This window comes from Sorex araneus, chromosome 4 (assembly GCF_027595985.1).
Source record: "Sorex araneus isolate mSorAra2 chromosome 4, mSorAra2.pri, whole genome shotgun sequence".
Taxonomy (NCBI): domain Eukaryota; kingdom Metazoa; phylum Chordata; class Mammalia; order Eulipotyphla; family Soricidae; genus Sorex; species Sorex araneus.
Window position 1 is genome coordinate 136,934,702 of NC_073305.1, and position 20,645 is coordinate 136,955,346.

The window sequence follows — 20,645 nt, forward strand, 5'->3', positions numbered from 1 at the left end:
AATTCCGGGACCGGAGCAATAGTGTAGTGGGTAGGGTGTTTGCTTTGCACACAGCCGATCCAGGTTCAATCCTCATCATCCCATATTATCCTCCAAGCACTGCCAGGAATAATTCCTGAGTGCAGAGCCAGGAGTAACCCCTAAGCATTACTGGGTGTGACCCCCCCAAAAAGCAAATAAAATAAAATAAAGAAATCATGATCACGAAATCCCGTTAATCATCGATTTCTTGAGCGGGCTCAGTAACTTCTCAATTCGTCCTTTCCTGAGATCTTAGAAGTCTCTCTGGACTCTGCCCTCCCAACAATGTCACACTGGAGGCTCTTTCAGGGTCAGGGGAATGAGATCCAGCTTGTTACTGGATTTAGCATATGAATACACCATGGGAAGCTTGCAAGGCTGTCCTATGTGGGCAGGAAACCCTCAGAAGCTTGCCAGTTTCTCCCAGAGGGAGAAGTAGGCTAGAAGATAATATGCGGCCGTATGCTTCTGGGAGCTGGCTTTTAAGTCTCTGGATGTTGGCTGTTGATGGAATTACATACACCTGGGTTCCTCTGATGGTACCTTCATGCATGAGGCCTGTCCGAACGTGTGGAGAGGGGCCTTGAGCATGGCTGTGGCTAGATTCTGGTGGTCTTTGGCCGCCGGGAGCTCTGCTCGGGGTGGAGAGGGAAGCTGGAGCCTATCCCCTCTGAGGGGCCCCGGGGAAGACAGCCAGGTGTGCGGGCAAGAGACTCTCTTGAAAGAAACAAAAATATAAAATTTTTGAATTCCTAGAGTGCGTTGCCTCATTTGCTGCTACATGAGCTTTCATACTCTACATCACTGGTGTACCAGGAATAGCACACCACATGGGATGAGGTGTAAAGTCGAAGGCAACTGATCTCAATTAAAAAAAAAAAAGATTAGCACACAAAGCAAAACCTGTAACAACATGTTAGTAATCTCTTATACAAGGTCTTAATGGCACCAGGGTGAGATACAGCAATCTTCACACAATTTCTTCTAAGGAAACCTTTTGGGATCATTTTTAGCAGATTATTCATAACAAGTGATACAAAATAAATTATTTAGGGCCTGCTATTTGGGCAGGTTTGGATGATGGTTGGGAAAATTTGAAATAATGGTGGTGGGAAGGAATTAGTGTTATAATATTGAATGTAATAAATTATTGTGCACAACTTTATAAAAATAAAATAAAAATTAAAAAAACAAATGAAAACCAAAGGTTGTTTATTAAAACTCCATCTAATTATTAATGATATAAGACATTGTTGAACCCATTAAGAGTTTCCATTATCAAAAGAATATTACATAAATATTACCTCAAAAAAAGAGGACTGGGGCTTGTACTTTGCATGCAGGAGGCCCAGGTGTGATCCCTGGCACTACAAGACCCACTAAATACCACCAAGAAGCACCGAACACCACTGAGTGTAGCCCCAAAACAAACAAAAAGTTTAAATAGCAGCACTTGGCTAGTGAACACACAATCGTGGAACAACCAGCACATTCCTTACTGTTACACTAGTAACTTAGTTTAATTTTGGGGGGTGAAATTGGGGCCACTCCTGGTTGTTCTTAGGGTCACACCTGGCTCAGTGCTCAGGGGTTATTCCTGGCAATGCTCAGGGGACCATATGCATTGTCCAGATTCAAACTGGGTCACAGTTATAGCCACATGCTAGGCAAGTGCATTAACCTTTGTTCTCTCTCTCTCTGGCCCCCAGTCATGGGTATATCCACACATTTAGTTTTCCTTCTGAAAACCCTTTTTTAAAAAATTTTAATGATGCTGAGTCAATCCATTGTTGCAAGTTCATCTCTCATAAAATAGGAAGAGTCCAGGGGCCAGAAAGATATTGCATTAAGCGATAGGGTCCTTTCCTACCTGGCACCTCATATAGCCCCCTGAGTACTGCCAGGAGTGATTCCTGAGCACAGAGCCAGGAGTAAGTCCTGAGCATCGTTGGGTGTGATTCCTAAACCAAAATCCAAAACAAAACAAAACAAAACAAATATTTTTTAATGGGAAAAATCCATCTTGTGTTAAGCAGGGAAAGAATGTTCTTTGCCACTGTTGATTCTGACCTATGACTGTCCGAGTATCTTCAGTCCTCTCTCGTGATCATACTTGTCAGTTTTCTGACTGGATTCCTAGAATCTGGATTCCACGCATCAGGAATTCAGTCAGGAGACCGAGAAGTTTCACCCACTGGGTTCGTCCTCTAATCTGCCAGTTTGGGATTTGTTCCTGTCCTTGACTCCCTGTCTCTGGTTCTATATCTGGTCTCACATCTTATCGTCTGCCGGTGGGTGGGAAGATGGAGGGCAGAGGTAGGGAGACAAAGGTTGTGCAATTCGAGGGGAAAACAGATCAAACTCCTTAGAACCTGCACATTCTTTCTCTGTAGAGACAGCAATAAGGTCTGGCTGTTGCACATTCTTCAGTACCTGTGGTCCACTTGCCTGTTTTCTCTGGTTCTTGCCTCCTCTTCTCTGTTGCCACCTTCTCTTGCCTGATTTTGAGAAGAATGGCCTGTGGAATCATAGTTGGGGACTACTGGTTTTGGTTATATACTTATTTCTGTGACTCCTTTAACTTGGGAATAACTACGTATTTTCTCCTTATGTGAGGGGCAGAGGAAAGTCTTCTTTATCTCCTTCCTTCTTCCTTCCTTCCTTCCTTCTTCCTTCCTTCCTTTCTTCTTCCTTCCTTCCTTCCTTCCTTCCTTCCTTCCTTCCTTCCTTCCTTCCTTCCTTCCTTCCTTCCTTCCTTCCTTCCTCCTTCCTTCCTTTCCTTCTTTCCTTCTTCCTTCCTTCTTCCTTCTCCTTCCTTCCTTCCTTCCTTCCTTCCTTCCTTCCTTCCTTCCTTCCTTCCTTCCTTCCTTCCTTCCTTCCTTCCTTCCTTCTTCTTCCTTTCTTCTTCCTTTCTTTTCTTTCTTTCTTTCTTTCTTTCTTTCTTTCTTTCTTTCTTTCTTTCTTTCTTTCTTTCTTTCTTTCTTTCTTTCTTTCTTTCTTTCTTTCTTTCTTCTTTCTTTCTTTCTTTTTTTCTTTCTTCTTTTCTCTTCTCTTCCTCCTCCTCCTCCTCCTCCTCCTCCTCCTCTTCTTCTTCTTCTTCTTCTTATTATTATTATTATTCTGCTATTATTATTATTCTGCTGCTGCTTTCTCTTCTTCCTTTCTTCTTCTTCCTTTCTTCTTCCTTTCTCTTCCTCCTCCTCCTCCTCCTTCTTCTTTTCTTCTTTTTAAAAAATTTTTATCTTATTGAATTACCGTGAAAAAAATACAAAGCTTTCAGGTTTAAGTCTCAGTCATATAATGATTAAACCCCCATCCCTTCACCAGTGCACGTTCCAACACCAAGAACCCCAATATACCCCTCTCCCACCCGCCCCCGACCTAGGTAGCTAATGATCTTCACTTTATTCTCTCTATACTTTGAATACATTCAATATTTCAATAAAGAACTCATTATTATTGTTTGGAATTTTCCCCCCAACATTCAGGCCTGCTGAAAAGGCATCATTTAATAATTTCTTTTCATTGTTGAGAATGAAGAATCTATGGATTTCTGATATTTTTGCTCAATTCACAGTCTAGATGCATTTCTGTAAAAAGTTGCTCTGGGTGTCAAAATGGGTTAGAAGACCTCTCAGATCATAGTCTTTAGGAGCAGAGGGTCCGTTTCGCATTTGGCAGCTCTGGATCTTATCTGGGCTGAAGGCGTTTGAAGACATTTTTGTTGAAGCTTATTCAGTTTTTTTTAATAGAATTCCCTACCGATTGTGGGGGGATGGAGGAGGGGCAGCGATACTCAAGGCTTACTCTTGCCTCTGGGCTTACGGATCACTCCTGGAGGTGCCTGGGTTTGAACCTGGATTGACCGCATGCAAGGCAAGTGCATTATCTGTTGTACTATCTCTCCAGTCTCTGACAAATCTTTTGATGGTAATAGAGTTTGCTACACAGCTTTTTCCCTCTGGGAAAATAAGGCAGTGTGCAACCCATAAGGCATTATGTTTAGCTTGAAGGGAGACAAAATTGTATTACAAAACTATATTCCAGGTACTCAATTAGTTTTATTGTGAATTTGCTTTGACTGAACCATTCTCTAGAGGCTAAATGGCCCTAGAGAGAGGATATAATTAGATTGGGAAACACAGAGAGCTGGAGAGCAGACTCCGACCCAAGTCACACTCACAGGGTCAGGTGCCCCAGTGTTGTCAGGGCTGTTCTGCAAGTCCAGTCCTACACAAAGATGACCGCAAAGGGTCTGGGAACCTAGCGGAACATTGGCAGTGTACAGACAGATGAGCACTATTTGGTTTCTGATGACGTTTTAAGAGCAAAATACTTAAATAAAGGAGCCATACCATTTTAAGTTGCATTAGAAAATAAAGAAACGCTGAAGTTATTTTCAATTAGAAACGAAAAATGGGTCAAGTACACAATATAATTATCCAGTTAAGATACAGCATTAGAACCTAACATGAACTACAAGATAGTACTCTCTGGGGTTTAAGGTAAGAAAGTTGAGCTGGTTAATAAATATGATCTTTCTCACAATAGAGATTTGAAAAATCAACAGTGAGATTTCATTTTAATCCTAAATTGTCAGGCTACTTAAAAAGTCACCTTATTCAACTTTTCCTCAAGTAACACATTCTCATTCTCACATAGTGCTAGTGTGTGTGTGTGTGGGGGGGGGTGTAAATTGATATAGTTGTTTTAGATTTTTTTTTTTTTACTTTTTGGCTCACAGCCAGCAATGCTTAGGGGTTACTCTTGGCTCTACACTCAGGAATTACTCCTGGTGATGCTCAGGGGACCATATGGAATGCCGAGGATTGAACCCAGGTCAGCTGCATGCAAGGTAGATGTCCTTCCCACTGTGCTATCTTTCTGGCTTTAGAGTTTTCCCAGCTGTTAAGAATCTTAAACTTCTTAATGTTTTTATCAGTAGGCCTGCACCTAGAACTCAAACCTAAAAGAATATTAGAGTCTAACACCCAAGAATAGTAGAAATAAGTACCAGGAGGCTGTCTCCATGGCTTGGAGGCTGGTTTCCCATTCTGGGCAACTCAGAGAAGGGAACACCAAGTAAAATGTGGTCGGAGGTCATACAGGGGAAGGGTGACACGTGCCAAATGTAGACTAGAGACTGAACACAATGGCCACTCAACACCTTTATTGCAAACCACAACACCTAATCAGAGAGAGAGAACTAAAGGGAATACCCTGCCATAGTGGCAGTGTGGGGTGGGGGGAGACAGGACTGGGGAGGGTGGGAGGGATGCTGGGTTTACTGGTGGTGGAGAATGGGCACTGGTGAAGGGATGGGTTCTCGAACTTTGTATGGGGGAAACATGAGCACAAAAATGTATAAATCTGTAACTGTACCCTCACAGTGATTCACTAATAAAAAAAAAAATATATATATATATTGCTAGGGAAAAATAGTACATTAGAAGCTTATTCAATCTACACTTTCCATTAAGTCAAAGCATCTCTAGTTTTTATTTTCCACTGTTAAATTCAGAGGATCAGACAAGTAATGTAAATAAGTGATGCAAATAAATAAGTTAAATAAATAAATCTAAATATAAAAAAAAGAATATTAGAAATGTAGACACAGTAAGGCTGTTTGTTGCAGTATTAATAATAGTTTTTTTTAATCTGAAATAGTTTACATGTGCAATGCCAAGAAATTGCACTGCCAATTTCAATGCCAAGCAGGTATGGCACTTGCCTTGCATTTGCGGCCAACCTGGGTTCGGTCCCTGGCATCCCATATAGTCCCCCAAACACTACCAGGAGTGACTCCTGAGTGCAGAGCCAGAAGTAATTCCTGAGCACTACCGGGTGTGACTCAAAAAACAAACAAAAATTGTGCTCCATTTCTATAGCAGAATCCCTTGGTCCCACTAAAGATTATACCTATAAAATATGGAAGATGAATAAGATGAGTACTGCTTACATTAAACATACACGTTAAGACATGGAAAATTATGGTGCGATGGGTTATCTGAAAAAAATGCATTTTGCAAAATTATGTTCTTCTATGTGCATTAGTTTGCTAGTGCTGTCATAACAAAAGTCATGGGCTAGGTGGTGTAAATGTGTATGTTTGGGGTTGGGGATACTAGTGGTAGACTGTACTTCCCCCGACCCCCATCCCTGCTCCTCATATGTAAGATCCTGGGTTTGGTCAAAAAGGCATTCATCTTCTAGCAGTTCTGAAATCAGAAGTTCAAGATAAAAACTGTTGGCAAGCTTGATTTCCTCTGACGTCAGGCTTTCTATCTGGGAGATGGTCATCTTCTTGCTATGCATCCCCCACCCCACCGAGGCCTTTCCCTGGTATCTCTAGTAGCACATCCCAACCTCCTCTCTTTTTTCTTCTGTTTTGGGATCACGCCTTGTGGTGCTCAAGCCTTAGTCCTGACTCTGCTTAGTGACCCTGGAGGTGCTCAGGAGACTTTGTTGTGAGATGATCAAACCAGGGTTGGTTGTGTGCATAACGAGTTCCTTAACCCCTCTACTATTACTCCAGTCCAGAAAAGACACTTGGTTTCTCTCTCTCTCTCTCTCTCTCTCTCTCTCTCTCTCTCTCTCTCTCTCTCTCTCTCTCTCTCTCTTGCTTTTTGGGTTATACCCAGTGATCCAGGATGCTCAGGGGTTACTCCTGGCTCTCAACTCAGGAATTACTCCTGGCGGTGCTCAGGGAACCATATGGGAAGCTGGAAATTGAACCCGAGTCGGCTGCATGCAAGGCAAACACCCTACTCTCTGCGCTATCACTCCAGGCCCCGACATTTGATTTCTGATTTTCATTTTTTTTGGTCTGGCTTATAGGCTACACCCAGATGTGCTTGGTCTGGCAGTGTTCTGGGGATCATGTGCTGCTGCTGACCAAACCCAGCCTCTCTGCAAGTAAATCGTGCACCCCAGCCTGTTGTGCTACCTCTCTGGCCCCCAACCTCCTGCTCTTATTAAGACCCCAGTTTGATTGAATTAGCGATCATCCAAATGGCCTCATTCTAACTTCATTAACATATTATAAGCTCTATCTCCAAATATAAATCACATTCTAAAATATTATAAGTTAGGACTTGGAACACATGAATTTTGGGAGGGGACAGAGATGCAGTTCAGGTCACAACACTATGATTTTGTTTATTTGTTTGTTTTTGGGTCACACCCAGCAATGCACAGGGGTTACTCCTGTGCTCATGCACTCAGGAATTACCCCTGGCGATGCTCAGGGGACCATATGGGATGCTGGGAATTGAACCCAGGTCAGCTGCGTGCAAGGCAAATGCCCTACCTGCTGTGCTATCGCTCCAGCCCCACAACACTATGATTTTTATTTTGTTTTTAAAATGCACAAGAGGGCCAGAGAAATAGTCCAGCAGGTAGGGCATTTGCCTTGCATGCAGCTGATCCAGGTTTCATCCCTGGCATCCCATATGGTTCCCTGAACCCCACCAGGAGTGATTCTTGAGCACAGAGCTAGGAGTAATCTCTGAGCACCACTGAGTGTGGCTCCCCCAAAAAAGAGTTACTTAATGTTTTTGGTGATACCATACTATATCTTATTACTTAGTTACTAATCTAAAAACTTTTAGGGGCTAGAGTGTTAGTATAGTGGGTAGGGAACTTGCCTTGCACATAGCCAAGCTGGGTTAATCCATGACACATTATATGGTCCTCCAAATCAAGAGTGATTCCTGAATGCAGAGCCAGGAGTAAGCCCTGTGTGCTACCAGTTGTAGGAGCCCCCTCCCCAAGAATATATATATTATTAAATATAAATATTATATATATTATATATATTAAATATAAATATATATATTTAGTGGTGGGATGGGGTTTGGGCCACACCCAACAGTACTCAGAGACTTTTCTTGGCTCTGTGGTCAGGGAACCGTATGTGGGTTCAGAGATTTGAACCAGGGTTGGGGCTGACAGGTGGCTGCACACCAAGTGTTTAGCTACTGTACTGGCCATTATATAAACATGTATTTTGTTTTTGCTGTGTTCAGGAATTATTTATGGCTCTGTGCTCAGGGGGCCATATGCATTGCCCAGGAGTGGAACAGGGTTGGCTGCATGCAAGGCAAATGTTTTAACCTCTCTACTATCTCCCTGGCCTCTACCGTACCACATTTTATGGAGGAAATATGTCATAAAGATTTACAAAACTGATGCATGCCTCATAAATACATAAATGACAAATAAGAAGTATTAAAAATGCTATTAAAAGGTATGGTAATAAATTAATTATATTGTATTTTTTATAATATATATATAACTGTTATGATTTGGTTTTATAATTGGAAAGCAAACAAATGCTGCTTAAGAAATACAGAAAATTTTTCACCTGAAAATGTGTAACCACACTTGATGTCCTCAATTTCATTCTGTGTTGTTTTTTAAATTACGATTGCATTTGGTCAAATGCACTCCGTTATATACCTGTAGGTATATTTGTACTTGGTGCTGGGCTCAAAAGCAACAGGAGACACCACTGGACTTATCTGAACATTTTTACTCCAGTTCAGGAGACTGAAGATCACTCTGCTGACTGTGAAATCCGCTGTAGATCTCCACATCTGGCTATACTCAGGAATTATTCTTGCTTCTGAACGATAGCACAGCAGGTAGGGTGTTTGCCTTGCATGCGGCCCACCCGGGTTCAATTCCCAGCATCACATATAGTCCCCTGAGTACTGCTAGGAGTAATTCCTGAGTGCATGAGCCAGGAGTAACCCCTGTGCATTGCTGGGTGTGACTCAAAAAGCAAAAAAAAAAAAAAAATCAGTATATTTAGAGGAAGTTAGACATCATGTCTTCAATTACTATGTCATTTCTTTCTTTCTTTTTTTTTTTCTTTTTGCTTTTTGGTCACACCCGGCGATGCACAGGGCTTACTCCTGGGCTCTGCACTCAGAAATTACTCCTGGCAGTGCTCTGAGGACCGTATGGGATGCTGGGAATTGAACCCGAGTTGGCCACGTGCAAGACAAACGCTCTACTCGCTGTGCTATAGCTGCAGCCCCTATATAATTTATTTCTTAAAGTGAACTTTAAGAAATTTAAGAAAATTTAAGAAATAATTTTCTTAAAGTGAACTTTAAGAAATATATTACAGGAAAATATATTTTCCTGTAAGTTTATCTTTTTCCAACTCACCTATATCACTACTTCTAAATTCTAATACGGGGCTAGAAATGTGGCTCAGCATACATTGTCTTTCATGTGTGAGACTCTGGTTTGGATTCCAGCACCTGCTCCTCACAGAAGTCTAATAATGAAAGTCTTTATCTCTTTACTAACGTGATTTGTTTGGGTAGCTTGTGAGGATATGCTAAAGTTTATTAAAAAATAAAAGTTCCGCTATAAATTTTCCAAGAATTAACCATGCTTTCATCCCCACTGCTTTCTTCTGCCTTCCTCAAATTTCTAAACCCATGTGGGGAAAGGTGATGTCAGGATGTGAAATAAAATAAAAACACTTTGAAAACTATAAAGAACCTTAAACTTTGGTTGGCGGTATGGGAGTAAGGGTGGCACCTGGCAGGTGTGGTGTGACCCCAAACGAAACAAAGTAGAAATTTAATTTTGACAATGCCAAAGAGGAAAACTTTTAAGATTTTTTTGTTTATAAAATAAAAGGTTTACTTTTGTTTGATATTGCCAGGGGTATTTAGTTTGGAGCTCTGAGAATAATGCAGTACTAGGGATAAAACCCAGGCCTCCTACATAGAAAGCATGTTCTCAGCCCATTGAGTTCTGTCTCAGGCCCTTGTTTTTTGTTATTTGGGTGGGGGGGGCTTGCTAGTGGTACTGGGGACTACCAGGGTCATCCCTAGAGGTGTTTGGGGGACTGTATGGTGTCAGGGATTGAATGTAGGGTTCCCACATGCTAAGCATGCACTATAGTCCTTTGAGAAGTGTTTACTTTTAAGTTCTAATTATCCACAAAGCAAAGTAAAGCCCTGGGTGTCAAAGAGAAACCACATTCTATTTCTATGTCTATGCCTGCCACTAATTTATGTTATATTGTTGTATTAATCTCTTGTCTCATCTTCTCCATCTTAAAAAAAAAAACCTTGATGTAGAACTACCTCATAGTGATGGTATGTTCCTTAATGAGTTCCTGTTCATTAATTGCTTTGAAATCACGAGATTAAAGGATTTATAAATATAAAAAGACATAATTGTTCTTAGGTCTAAATGCCAACTTTTAGACTTAAAAGTTGAAAAGGCCTATATTAATGTAGGCCTTTTCATCTTTAGTTTATACTAATCTTATTTTTTTTATTAACTAAAACTTCCTTACTTGACTTCTAACTATTCAAATAGTCTCTCTTTATTTTATTTTTAATTAAAAAAATTTTTTTTGCTTTTTGAGACACACCCAGAAATGTGCTTGGGGGAACAATATAGGATGCCAGGAATTAAACCTGGGTTGGCCGCTTGCAAGGCAAATGCCTTACCTGCTGTATTATTGCTCTGACCCCATAGACAATCTCTTTTTAAAAGCTAAATAGTAGTTCTTTCACTCTCCAAGAAATTTTTTCTCTTTATTGACATGCACTACACATTTGAATTACACTGAATACACCAAATATTAGAGTAGTAAATTATATGGTCAGGGATTTTCAATTACGCCATATGTGATCTAATATAATATGTGACTGTACTACTATTTAAATTAATATTTTCAATAGATTAGCCAAGAAGCTTTGTATGGGTTTTAGTGGTTATGGTCACATTCTAAAATATAATCTGTGTCTGTTCACCAAACCAAAAAACAGGAATAGTACTATAGCAACAATTATTTAGTAGGAAGTAGAATACTACATAGTAGTATTGAAAAATAAAATACAATTATATCCACAACTTTATTTTAATGCTTTTTTAAATCATATCATAGTGCGGCTTCTTTGCCTTATTATCACTTACTACTCCTAAATGTCTTGCAGGTAACCTATATGAGGAAGATGTGGACTTTGGAAAACACCTTTTTCCATCAATTGCAACAGCTGCAAAAACAAAAGTCCCATTCTATATGAATGGGTGGTGTAAAAGGAACAGACATCCTGATCCCTCAGGAAAGTGGCGTTGCCCTAGATATCCCAGCACAGAGCAGGAATGTCTTCCAAACTGAATCTCATACTGGTGCAGCAAGGACCAAAACATGTGGAAGAACTTTCTTGTTGTTACCCTGGAGAAAAATGGAACTTAAATCGGTTCATGTTTTATTTATAAGTATGGTTGCAGTAGATAAGTGACACAACTTCAGGACCCAGAAAGGAACTGTCTGGACTCAAAAAATCATCATCAGTGTGAAAGGGTCACACATGGCAGCAACCTTGCTTTTGTTTGCACTTTCTTTGCAGTTCCTTCAATTAAACCTGGGGCTTCATGCATTTGGTACAAGTGCTCTACTGTTGAGCTAACTCCCAGCCCCCAGAAACTCCCAGAAGGATTGATGACAACCTTGACATCATCAAATGTTGATAAAGGCTGAGAAGCAATGGGGCAAGTAAACAACTATTACATTTGGAGACTGAGTCATCAGGATGTTGGGAAGCAAGAGTTAAGATAGGTAGAATGAGGAGAAAGACAGAATGGGCAGATAACAGGAACCAGATATCTGGAAAATATAGGCACTGATGTGGAAAATGACTGAGGCCAGACTCCTGTGATGTTCTATCTCTGTTCTTCCTCCTAGGGGAATCATTCCTTGTGATAAGCCCATTATAAGGATATTTGTCCCGATATACTGAGGGCCTCTGATTGTAAAAGTTTAGCTTGCACAGATTGAGATAGTTAAGCAATTGACCAAGGAATGCTATTCTTTTGCTTTTAATGATTCCTGGTTCTCAGAATAAATATTGAATGTATGGGACAGTCGGGCTGGAGTGATAGCACAACGGGTAGGGCATTTGCCTTGCATGTGGCTGACCCGGGTTTGATTCTTCTGTCCCTCTCGGAGAGCTTAGCAAGTTACCGAGAGCATCCTGCCCACACAGCAGAGCCTAGCAAGCTACCCGTGGCGTATTCAATATGCCAAAAACAGGAACAAGTCTCACAATGGAGATGTTACTGGTGCCCACTTGACCAAATGGGATAGTCAGGGCTCTCAGTCCACGAGGTTGTTTGTCCCCTGGCCACTCCTTTTCTCTTATTTCTCTCTTGTTTCCTAAATCCTTTAAAGCATCTCTGCTTTGGCCCTGTTCATCCAGGGCTGGTCCTCGGCATCAGGACACCAAGTGGCAGCAGTCCTGCTAATAAAAGCTTATACAATGTTCATTCTCCAGATCTCTCATGCTGGCAATATATTTATGTTTTATTTTTGTTTTGAGGTTACACCTGGCAGGTACTCCTGACCCCAGTGCTTGGGGATTGCTCCTGGCAGTGCTCAGGTGAGTGCAAAGTACAAAAGAGATCAAATTCAGGCCTCCTGCATGCAAAACAGGAGACTCCGGCCCATTCAGTGAGCTCACTGGCCCTATATTTGTTATTTTTCTTCTTTCTTTTTTACTTTTAATTTTTTGTTTTGGAGTCAGACCGGTGATGTTCAGGGCTTACTCCTGCTGTGCACTCAGGAATCACTCCTGGTGGTGACCAGGGAACCAAACATATGGGGTACTATGGTTTTTTTTTTTTTTTTTTTTTTTTTTTGCTTTTTGGGTCACACCCAGCGATGCTCAGTGCTCAGGGGTTACTCCTGGCTTTGCACTCAGGAATTACTCCTGGCGGTGCTTGGGGGACCATATGAATGCCGAGGATCGAAACCGGGTCGGCCAAGTGCAAGGCAAATGCCCTACCCACTGTGCTATCACTCCGGCCCCAAACATATGGGGTACTATGGATCAAACCCAGCCTGGCATGTGCAAGGCAAATGCCCTACCCTCTGTAATATCTCTCTAGTCCCTTTAATTTCTTAAAATATTTTTGTTTTTGTAAAAACACTTTCACATTTTAGGTAAAAATTTTTTTAGGGGGTTGGTCTTTTTTTTTTTTTTTCACCAGACCTGGTGTTGCTCAGGGGTTACTCCTGACTCTGCACTCAAGAACTACTCCTGGCAGTGCTCAGGAGACCAAATGGGATCCTGAGAATCGAACTTGGATTGGATACGTGCAAGACAAATGCCCTTCTGACTGTACTATCACTCTGGCCCCAGAAAATATTTTTAAATTATAGAAAGGCTATGTAACTATTATTATTATTATTATTATTATTATTTTAGACACACCTTGTTGTCCTCAAGGGGATTGAGTTGGGGTCGGCCAAGTTTCTTACTCTCTTACTGCGGATCTTACCCCTTTCTTATGCCCTGTGCTATCTCCTGACCACACTGTGTGACATAATTAAAAGAAAAAGATGCAATGATTCCAAATTAAGGGATCATCCAAAATATTGATTGCTATTTGCCACACGAGAAAAACGATGCCACTATGATAATAACGGCAAACATTTCCCAAGAGTTTGCTGGTATCAGGAACTCTGCTAAGTGGTCCATGGACATTAACTCTTTGATTTTTTTCTTTTTCTCCAGTGCTGGGAATTGATTGTTTTTCTTTATCTCCAGTGCCGGGAATTGCATGAACATTAACTGTAATCCTATAAATCGGAGCTGCTCCTAAGTCAATTCTCCCAAGAAAGTGTCAAGCTTTAATCTAAAAATAGGGTACATTATATATAATTAGAAATTATGTTGAGAAAGGAAAAGGAAAATTTTGAGAATGAACTTTATATTAAAATAGCATTCAGGGGCTGGAGCAATAGCTCAGTGGGTAGGGCGTTTGCCTTGCATGCAGGTTCGATTCCCAGCATCCCATATGGTCCTCTGAGCACCTCCAGGGGTAATTCCTGAGTGCAGAGCCAGGAGTAACCCCTGTGCATCGCTGATGTGACATAAAAAGAAAAAAATAGCATTCATAGGATAAATGTATCATGCTTAGTGTAATGTTTTGCACACATATAAACATTTCTATAATAATAAGACCAAAATATACATACTCAGGGGCTGGAGAGATAGTATAGCTGGTAAGGTGTTTGCCTTGCACATGACCGATCTGGGTTCAATCTGTGTCATCCCATATGATTCCTGGAGCACTGTCAGAGGTGATTCCTGAATTCAGAGCCAGGAGTAATCCCTGAGATTGCCAGGTGTGGCCCCAAAACAAAACAAAATTCCAAAAATACATATAATCTATTAAAAAGAAACTTTATTTGTTAATTAATTCATTTTTGTTGGGTTTTGGGTTACACAGGATGATGCTCAGGAGTTATTCCTGGCTTTGCACTCAGGAATAACTACTGGCAGTATTCAGCAGACTAGATCTGATGCCAGGGATTGAGCCTGGATCAACCATGAGCAAGGCAAGTTTCCTCTCCACTGTAGTATCTCTTTGGCCCCTTAATTTTTAAAAAAGTTTTCCATATGAAGAAAAATTTCAAAGGTAGTTGAGTTTTCACACCCCTTCATCTAGTATCTCCTGTGATTAACATCTTATATTCGGATGCTATATTTGTTTTAGTGAGCCAATATTAGTAAAGTCTCTATTTTGGGGGTGTGTGGGTTGTAGGGACAGGTTGGGGTCACACCTATCAGGTCTTACTGAACAGGTCTTACTCCTGGCTCTGTGCTCAGGGATCACTCTTGGGCTCGGGGAACCATGTGTGGTGTTGGGGATCGAAGCCAGATCATCTGTGTCCAAGGCAAGGGCCTTAGCCCCGCAGTATCTCTTCGGTTCCCTTCCCCTTTTTTCTAGAAGCTGGGGATCAAACCCACACATGAACATCTGTCACTAAGACACATTCCTACCCCTCACTTAAGGCTCTATTTTATTCAGACATTTTCAGTTGTTTTTAAGGATCATTCCCCAAGGTGCTAGGGTGGGAGACTGCCTCCCTGGCTTTTTGCCTGGCAGTGGCTCCTGGCAGCAAACCTGGGGGACCATGTGGTGTGGGTGAAGATTGATTGGGGACTGTGTTTCAGCTCTTTGAGCTAACTCCCTGGCCCTGGATAGCCTTTTTTTTTTTTTTTAATCTCATATCCTTTTTCTGTCCCAGGATCTCATCCAAGTTACTGCATTATGTTTAGTAGTCATGTCTTCTTCAGTTCCTTCTGATTGGAATAGTTTCTTTGACTTCTTTTTGATAACCTGGAGAGCATTAGAGAGTCATGCTTGGGTAGTTTGTAGAATGTCACGCCCCACTCCCCCATAAGAATTTGTCTGATTTGATTTCATTTTTAATGATTATTAGTTTTCAGGAAGAAACCCTCAGATTTCCATTTTCTCACATTTTATTAGTGGTCTGTACCTCCTCACTGGACTGAAGAAGAATTTGTCAGTTTTTCCCCTACCCGAACTTTTCCACAGTCTACTCTTTGGAAGTAAGTCACCAGACACAGTATACTCTTAGAAACTGAGGCATTGTATGTTACCTCTTTGGGGTGAAAGTAAGTATGTGCTATTGGGGAAAAATATTGGGTAAATCCTCTAACATGCATAAAAATATATTTCTGCACATATTACTGAAAGAATACAGAGACCAGGATATAGTACAGGGGTAAGGCATGTGGCTGACTGTATTTAAACCTTAGCACCATGTGGTCTCCCAAGTATCATCAGGCGCAGCCCAGGAGAGCCTTGAGCATCCCCAAGGTGGCCCAGGTGATCCCAAGCACTGTAGGCCACGTTTGAACTGCGGGCTGGGTCAGCTGAGAATTTCTGGAAGAGGTCCACCTTCAAATTTATATGCATTTACCCAGCTCCAATAATTATTGACATTTGATATTTTCCTTCTTTATTCTTTTTCCTCTTTCTCTTCTTCCTTTTCCTTCTCCTCCTTCTCTTCCCCTTCCTCCCCATCCTGGCCATGCTCAGGGCTTACTCCTGACTCTGTGCTCAGGGATTACTCCTGGTGGAATGAGATGCCAGGGATTAAGCCCAGGCCAGCTGCATGCAAGGCAAGCACCCTACCTGCTATACTATCTCTCTGGACCCCCTAAAGATTTTATTCTTATAATAAACTATGAATTTTAGTTAAAAGTTTTTCTTCCTTCCTTTCTTTCTCTCTCTCTCTTCCTTCCTTCCTTCCTTCCTTCCTTCCTTCCTTCCTTCCTTCCTTCCTTCCTTCCTTCCTTCCTTCCTTCCATTCTTGTGGGGGGAGTTGTATCCTAGTGCTCAAAGACTTTTCCTCACTCTGTGCTCAGGGCCATATGTGGTGTGTGGATTTGAATAACATCGTGACAGTCACAATTGCATATAAAACAGGCACCTTATTTCTGCATAGCATTTGAGCAGGTACTATCTCTCTGTCTATGAAAGTTTTCTCTCTTGAGTGCTAGTTTGTGTGGAGAAGTAAAATGAACAGATTTTGAAATGGAATGGATCTGAGATGTTTTGATAGACATTCTCAGCCGTAGGCCACAGACCTTCTGCCCAAGACTTCTCTTTACAGTTTGTGAGCTGGTAGAGGTATAAATATAAACAATTGCACACATCTGTGTACTCCATCACCATGCTGGGCACAGAAAGTCATGAATGTATTTTGACTCTGAAGAATCTCAGTCACTGAGAAACTAAGAAGTGTCCTCAATATTATACAGCTAATTCTTCCTTTTTCAAAAAAACGAATGCCATTGCTCCATGATTCACGGAGACAGATTTGAACATAGGCTGAAATTATTGTTTAAAGTGAAAAAAAAAAGCAATATCGTAATTTAAAAGTTGCGCTTTCGAGTTGTGTGTCAAAAAATGTTTGAGTGACTCCTGATGGCACACCAGTCTTGATCCTGCACTGGTTAGTACTCTGCATTGTGGCTGCAGCATCCTTGGTTCCAATCTGAGTCACGGCAAGAGTCTGATGTCATGGAATTATGCCTGACACTTTGGGTTAGGAAAGAGAAAAGAGTTTCTAGGGCGCTTGCCTTGCACGCAGCGGAGGACCAGGGCTCCAGTTGGCTCCTGTCCCCCGTCCCTCCCCTCCCCCCCCCGCCCCCATACTGCCGCCCGGGTTCATCTCTGAGCATAGCCTGATTTGGCTCCAAGTCCAATTAAAAAGAAAAAGTTATTGGAAGACTTTGCTGTTACAGTGTGTCTCCCCCAATTGAGCATCTTCAATGCGCCCCGTGGCCATAGGTTATGGAGTGTGTATGCAGAAGGAGTTAAGGAATGAAACGGGATCCCTGCTCTTTCCGACTTCTATTTCCAGCAAGCAGGTGGCATAACCTAGATTACAGCTAGGAATAAGAGGTGAGTGCCAACTCACAAGCCCCAAACAAAAGGGACCTTTGGTGGCGATGGCGTGTGCTAAAGAGCCGAGGCTCCAGAAGATCCCGGACTGCCGCCCTCAGTCCGATTTCGCCGCGCCAGCACGACACCTCGGAGAAGCGCCCCTTCCACGAACACTCGGACGAGGAGTGACCTACACCCCTGTGACCCCCCCCAAGGGGCGGGGAGTGGGGCGGCGGGGTGGGGGGGCGGGGGAGACGGCGCAGTTCCCGCTGCAGGCGCGTCTTTACAGGTGGCGGTAGGGGCAACGCGGGCAGAGCGCCCCGCCTTCGCCACCCCCCGCGCCCAATCACCGGGAGGCTCGGGCACGTCCCTCTGCTGGCTCCACCCCCGGCCGGCGGGGCGGGGGGCGCCTTTAAGAACGGGCCGCGGGGCCACCCGCTCCGTGCGGGGTGCGGGGTTTGGGGGGGGGGGACGGGGAGGCCCGAGTCCTGAGCCCGGAGGCGCTCGCGTGCCGCCGCGTGCTGCCGCGCTCCCGCCGGTTGCCTTCGCGCCCAGCGGGGGCTCCCCCTGCGCTGCCCTCGGCCTCCCCGAGCCCGCCGCCCGGGCGCTCCGCAGCTCCCTGTGCGTGCCCGCCGGGGACTCGCCAGGCGCCCTCGGGTGGGGGGCGCCGCCTCGGGGCCATGGTGCCCTCGCAGGAGGAGCCCGCCGAGGCGCAGCCGCCCAGCCCCGCGCCCGCCGCCGCCGCCGCCGCCCCGCTGTCGGGCCCGGGACCCTCTGAGGGGCCCGAGGCGGCCACCGAGAAGGTGGAGGTGGAAGTGAGCGGACCGGCGGGCGCCGAAGCCCCTGAGCCCCCCGAAGGCGGCTGGGGCTGGGTAGTGATGCTGGCGGCCATGTGGTGCAACGGGTCGGTGTTCGGCATCCAGAACGCCTGCGGGGTCCTGTTCGTGTCCATGCTGAAGACCTTCGGGTCCAAGGACGATGACAAGATGGTCTTCAAGACAGGTGAGGCGCAGGTGTGTGTGTGTGTGTATGTGTGTGTGTGTGTGTGTGTGTGTGTGTGTGTGTGCGCGCGCACACACACACACACACACACAAGGTGAGCGTCGGGGTCTTGGCCCGGAGGGGCTGGGGTGGGGGCGAGGGGGGTCCCCGTGTGCCCCGGGCCAGGGGAGGTGCGTCCGTCCAGTTGTTGCACGCGCCGCCCGCGGCTCCCCGGGGCCCCTTCGGTGCGTGCCGGGCTTTGTATTGACTCCAGATGTAGGGACAATATTTGGAAACCTTCTCGCCCAACTTCTTTGCCCCGAGACCTCCCTCCTTTCCTCTCGGCGGCGCGAGCCGTGCGGGGGGAAGAGTCTGCTGCGCCTCCGACTTTCTTCTTGCTCTTTTGAAAAAACAAACAGAACCTGCCAAAGGGAACCACCGCGCACGGGTGGCTTATACCATCTCTGTTTACTTATACCATCTCTTTCGCGATCGTCACCGTTGGGGTTATTTACTTGCTTTTTTATTTTGTTGTTTGGTTGCCTTTGGGACTGCAGATTGTGTGTGTGTGTGTGTGTGTGTGTGTGTGTGTGTGTGTGTGTGTGTTGAGGTAGAGGCGGGGTTGACGCTGACGAGAGGAAAAGAGACTTATTTCAAGGTCACAGAGAGTTCTGAAGAGTCCTGCCAAAGTTACAGTTTCGTGCCTTTTTTTTTTTTTTTTTGGAGGAGTGGTGGGCATGTAGTGCTAAATATAGAAAGCACGGGAGGCAGCCTGCTCGGAGACTGGCAAGAGGAAGGGGAGGGGGCTGCCCTTTCCGGTTGTGTTCTTCTCGTCTTTAACCATCTACTAAGTGGGATGGGCAAAGGTGCAGATTCAGTGTTCTCTCCCCTGTAGAGCGCTGTTACGTGATCTCTGAACTGATTAAGCGGAAAACCCAAGTCCCAGACCTGCACAACTCTTCTACGCGCATTATTTGGCTTCAGTCTGCAAGGCAGGCTTTGTCAGTCCAGGGAAGTAACAGAATTGAAGCTGGTCCAAGTAGCGTGGCTACTTGGAGTGGAATGGACATAGCTTCCATCCCCTCTCCCTCTCCTTGTGGGGGTGGAACCCAGGCCTCAGCCACGGAGGTGAATCTCTCCAGCCGCTGCACCCCCACCAGAAGACAGTTCTGATTTAGAGAGCAGAGTGCTTTCCATTAGTACCGAATCATTCCCCCCCTTCCATTTAGGGAACGTTATGTGATTCACGGTCTTTTTGTTGGTTTGTTTGCTTGTTTGGGAGTCACACCCAATGATGCTCGGAGGTCACTTTTGGCTCTGCACTCAGGAATCACTCCTGGTGGTGCTCAGGGGACCATATGGGATGCCGGGTATCAAACCCGGTTGGTCACATGCAAGGCGAGTGCCTTACCCACTGTACTGTCTTGCACTGTACTACCTTACCCAGCCCTACTCGTCTTTTTTTAACCTTTTCTATTAATATTATTTTATTTCTATTAATATTTTATATTCCTTTATAGTGTGTATGCAAGGCCTAATTTATAAATTCTAAGGCAGTGTAGAACCTTATATAAACAGTATTTTACTGTAGGTATCATTCTGCAACTTGCTTTTCTTTAACTGTGTTATTTAGCCACATAATGCCTCGATTTGTGCTAGTAGGCTGTGCTCAGGGCTGACACTTGGCTCTATGCTCAGGAATCACTCCTGGAGCTCGGGGAACCATATGGGATGCTAAGGAATGAACCCTGGTTGCTCACGTGCAAGGCAAGTGCTCTGCCTGCTGTAGAGTCCATCAGCAGATTAAATTGTTTACAATTTAGCTGGTGGTTTTCCAGTCTATAAATGTATTTTATTTGTGTAGTCTCCTTTTCATAGCCATTTAGGTCACTTTCAAACTTACTACATACAATGCTGAATTGAATATTCTTGTGTTGACTGGAGCACAGTGGGTAGGGCATTTGCTTGCATTCGGCCGACCGGGATTCGGTTCCTCTGTCCCTCTCAGAGAGCCTGGCAAGCTACTGAGAGTATCCCGCCTGCACGGCAGAGCCTGGCAAGCTACCCGTGGCGTATTCAATATGCCAAAAACAGTAACAGCAAGTCTCACAGTGGAGACGTTACTGGTGCCCGCTCGAGCAAATTGATGAACAACAGGACGACAGTGCTACATACAGTGCTACAGTTGTCTGCTTAGACATATGAATAAGGTACTATCCTATAAACTGCATCCTTGCAGTCTATACAGGTCAAGGACTAGATACAAAAGTGTTAAAAATGCACTTAGCTTTTCAGGAAGCAGTCATTGTAAAGTTTAGTAATGTAGATGTACATGCAATGGTAACAAAAGTAATTTTGTGTCTTTTATATGGGAGTATTGGAAATCTTGGAGAAAA

The 20,645-nt window shown here is 43.9% G+C and overlaps 1 protein-coding gene across 1 annotated transcript in view; it reads left to right on the forward strand.

The window, feature by feature from the left end:
* The first annotated feature begins 17,758 nt into the window (after positions 1–17,758).
* Positions 17,759–20,645, forward strand: part of SLC16A10 (solute carrier family 16 member 10) — a 133,432-nt gene continuing 130,545 nt past the window's right edge. Inside the window, exon 1 of the mRNA XM_055136951.1 lies at positions 17,759–18,270. Within this exon, the coding sequence (XP_054992926.1) occupies positions 17,949–18,270 (322 nt within the window). The 5' untranslated portion in view covers positions 17,759–17,948. The remainder of the gene's footprint in view (positions 18,271–20,645) is intronic.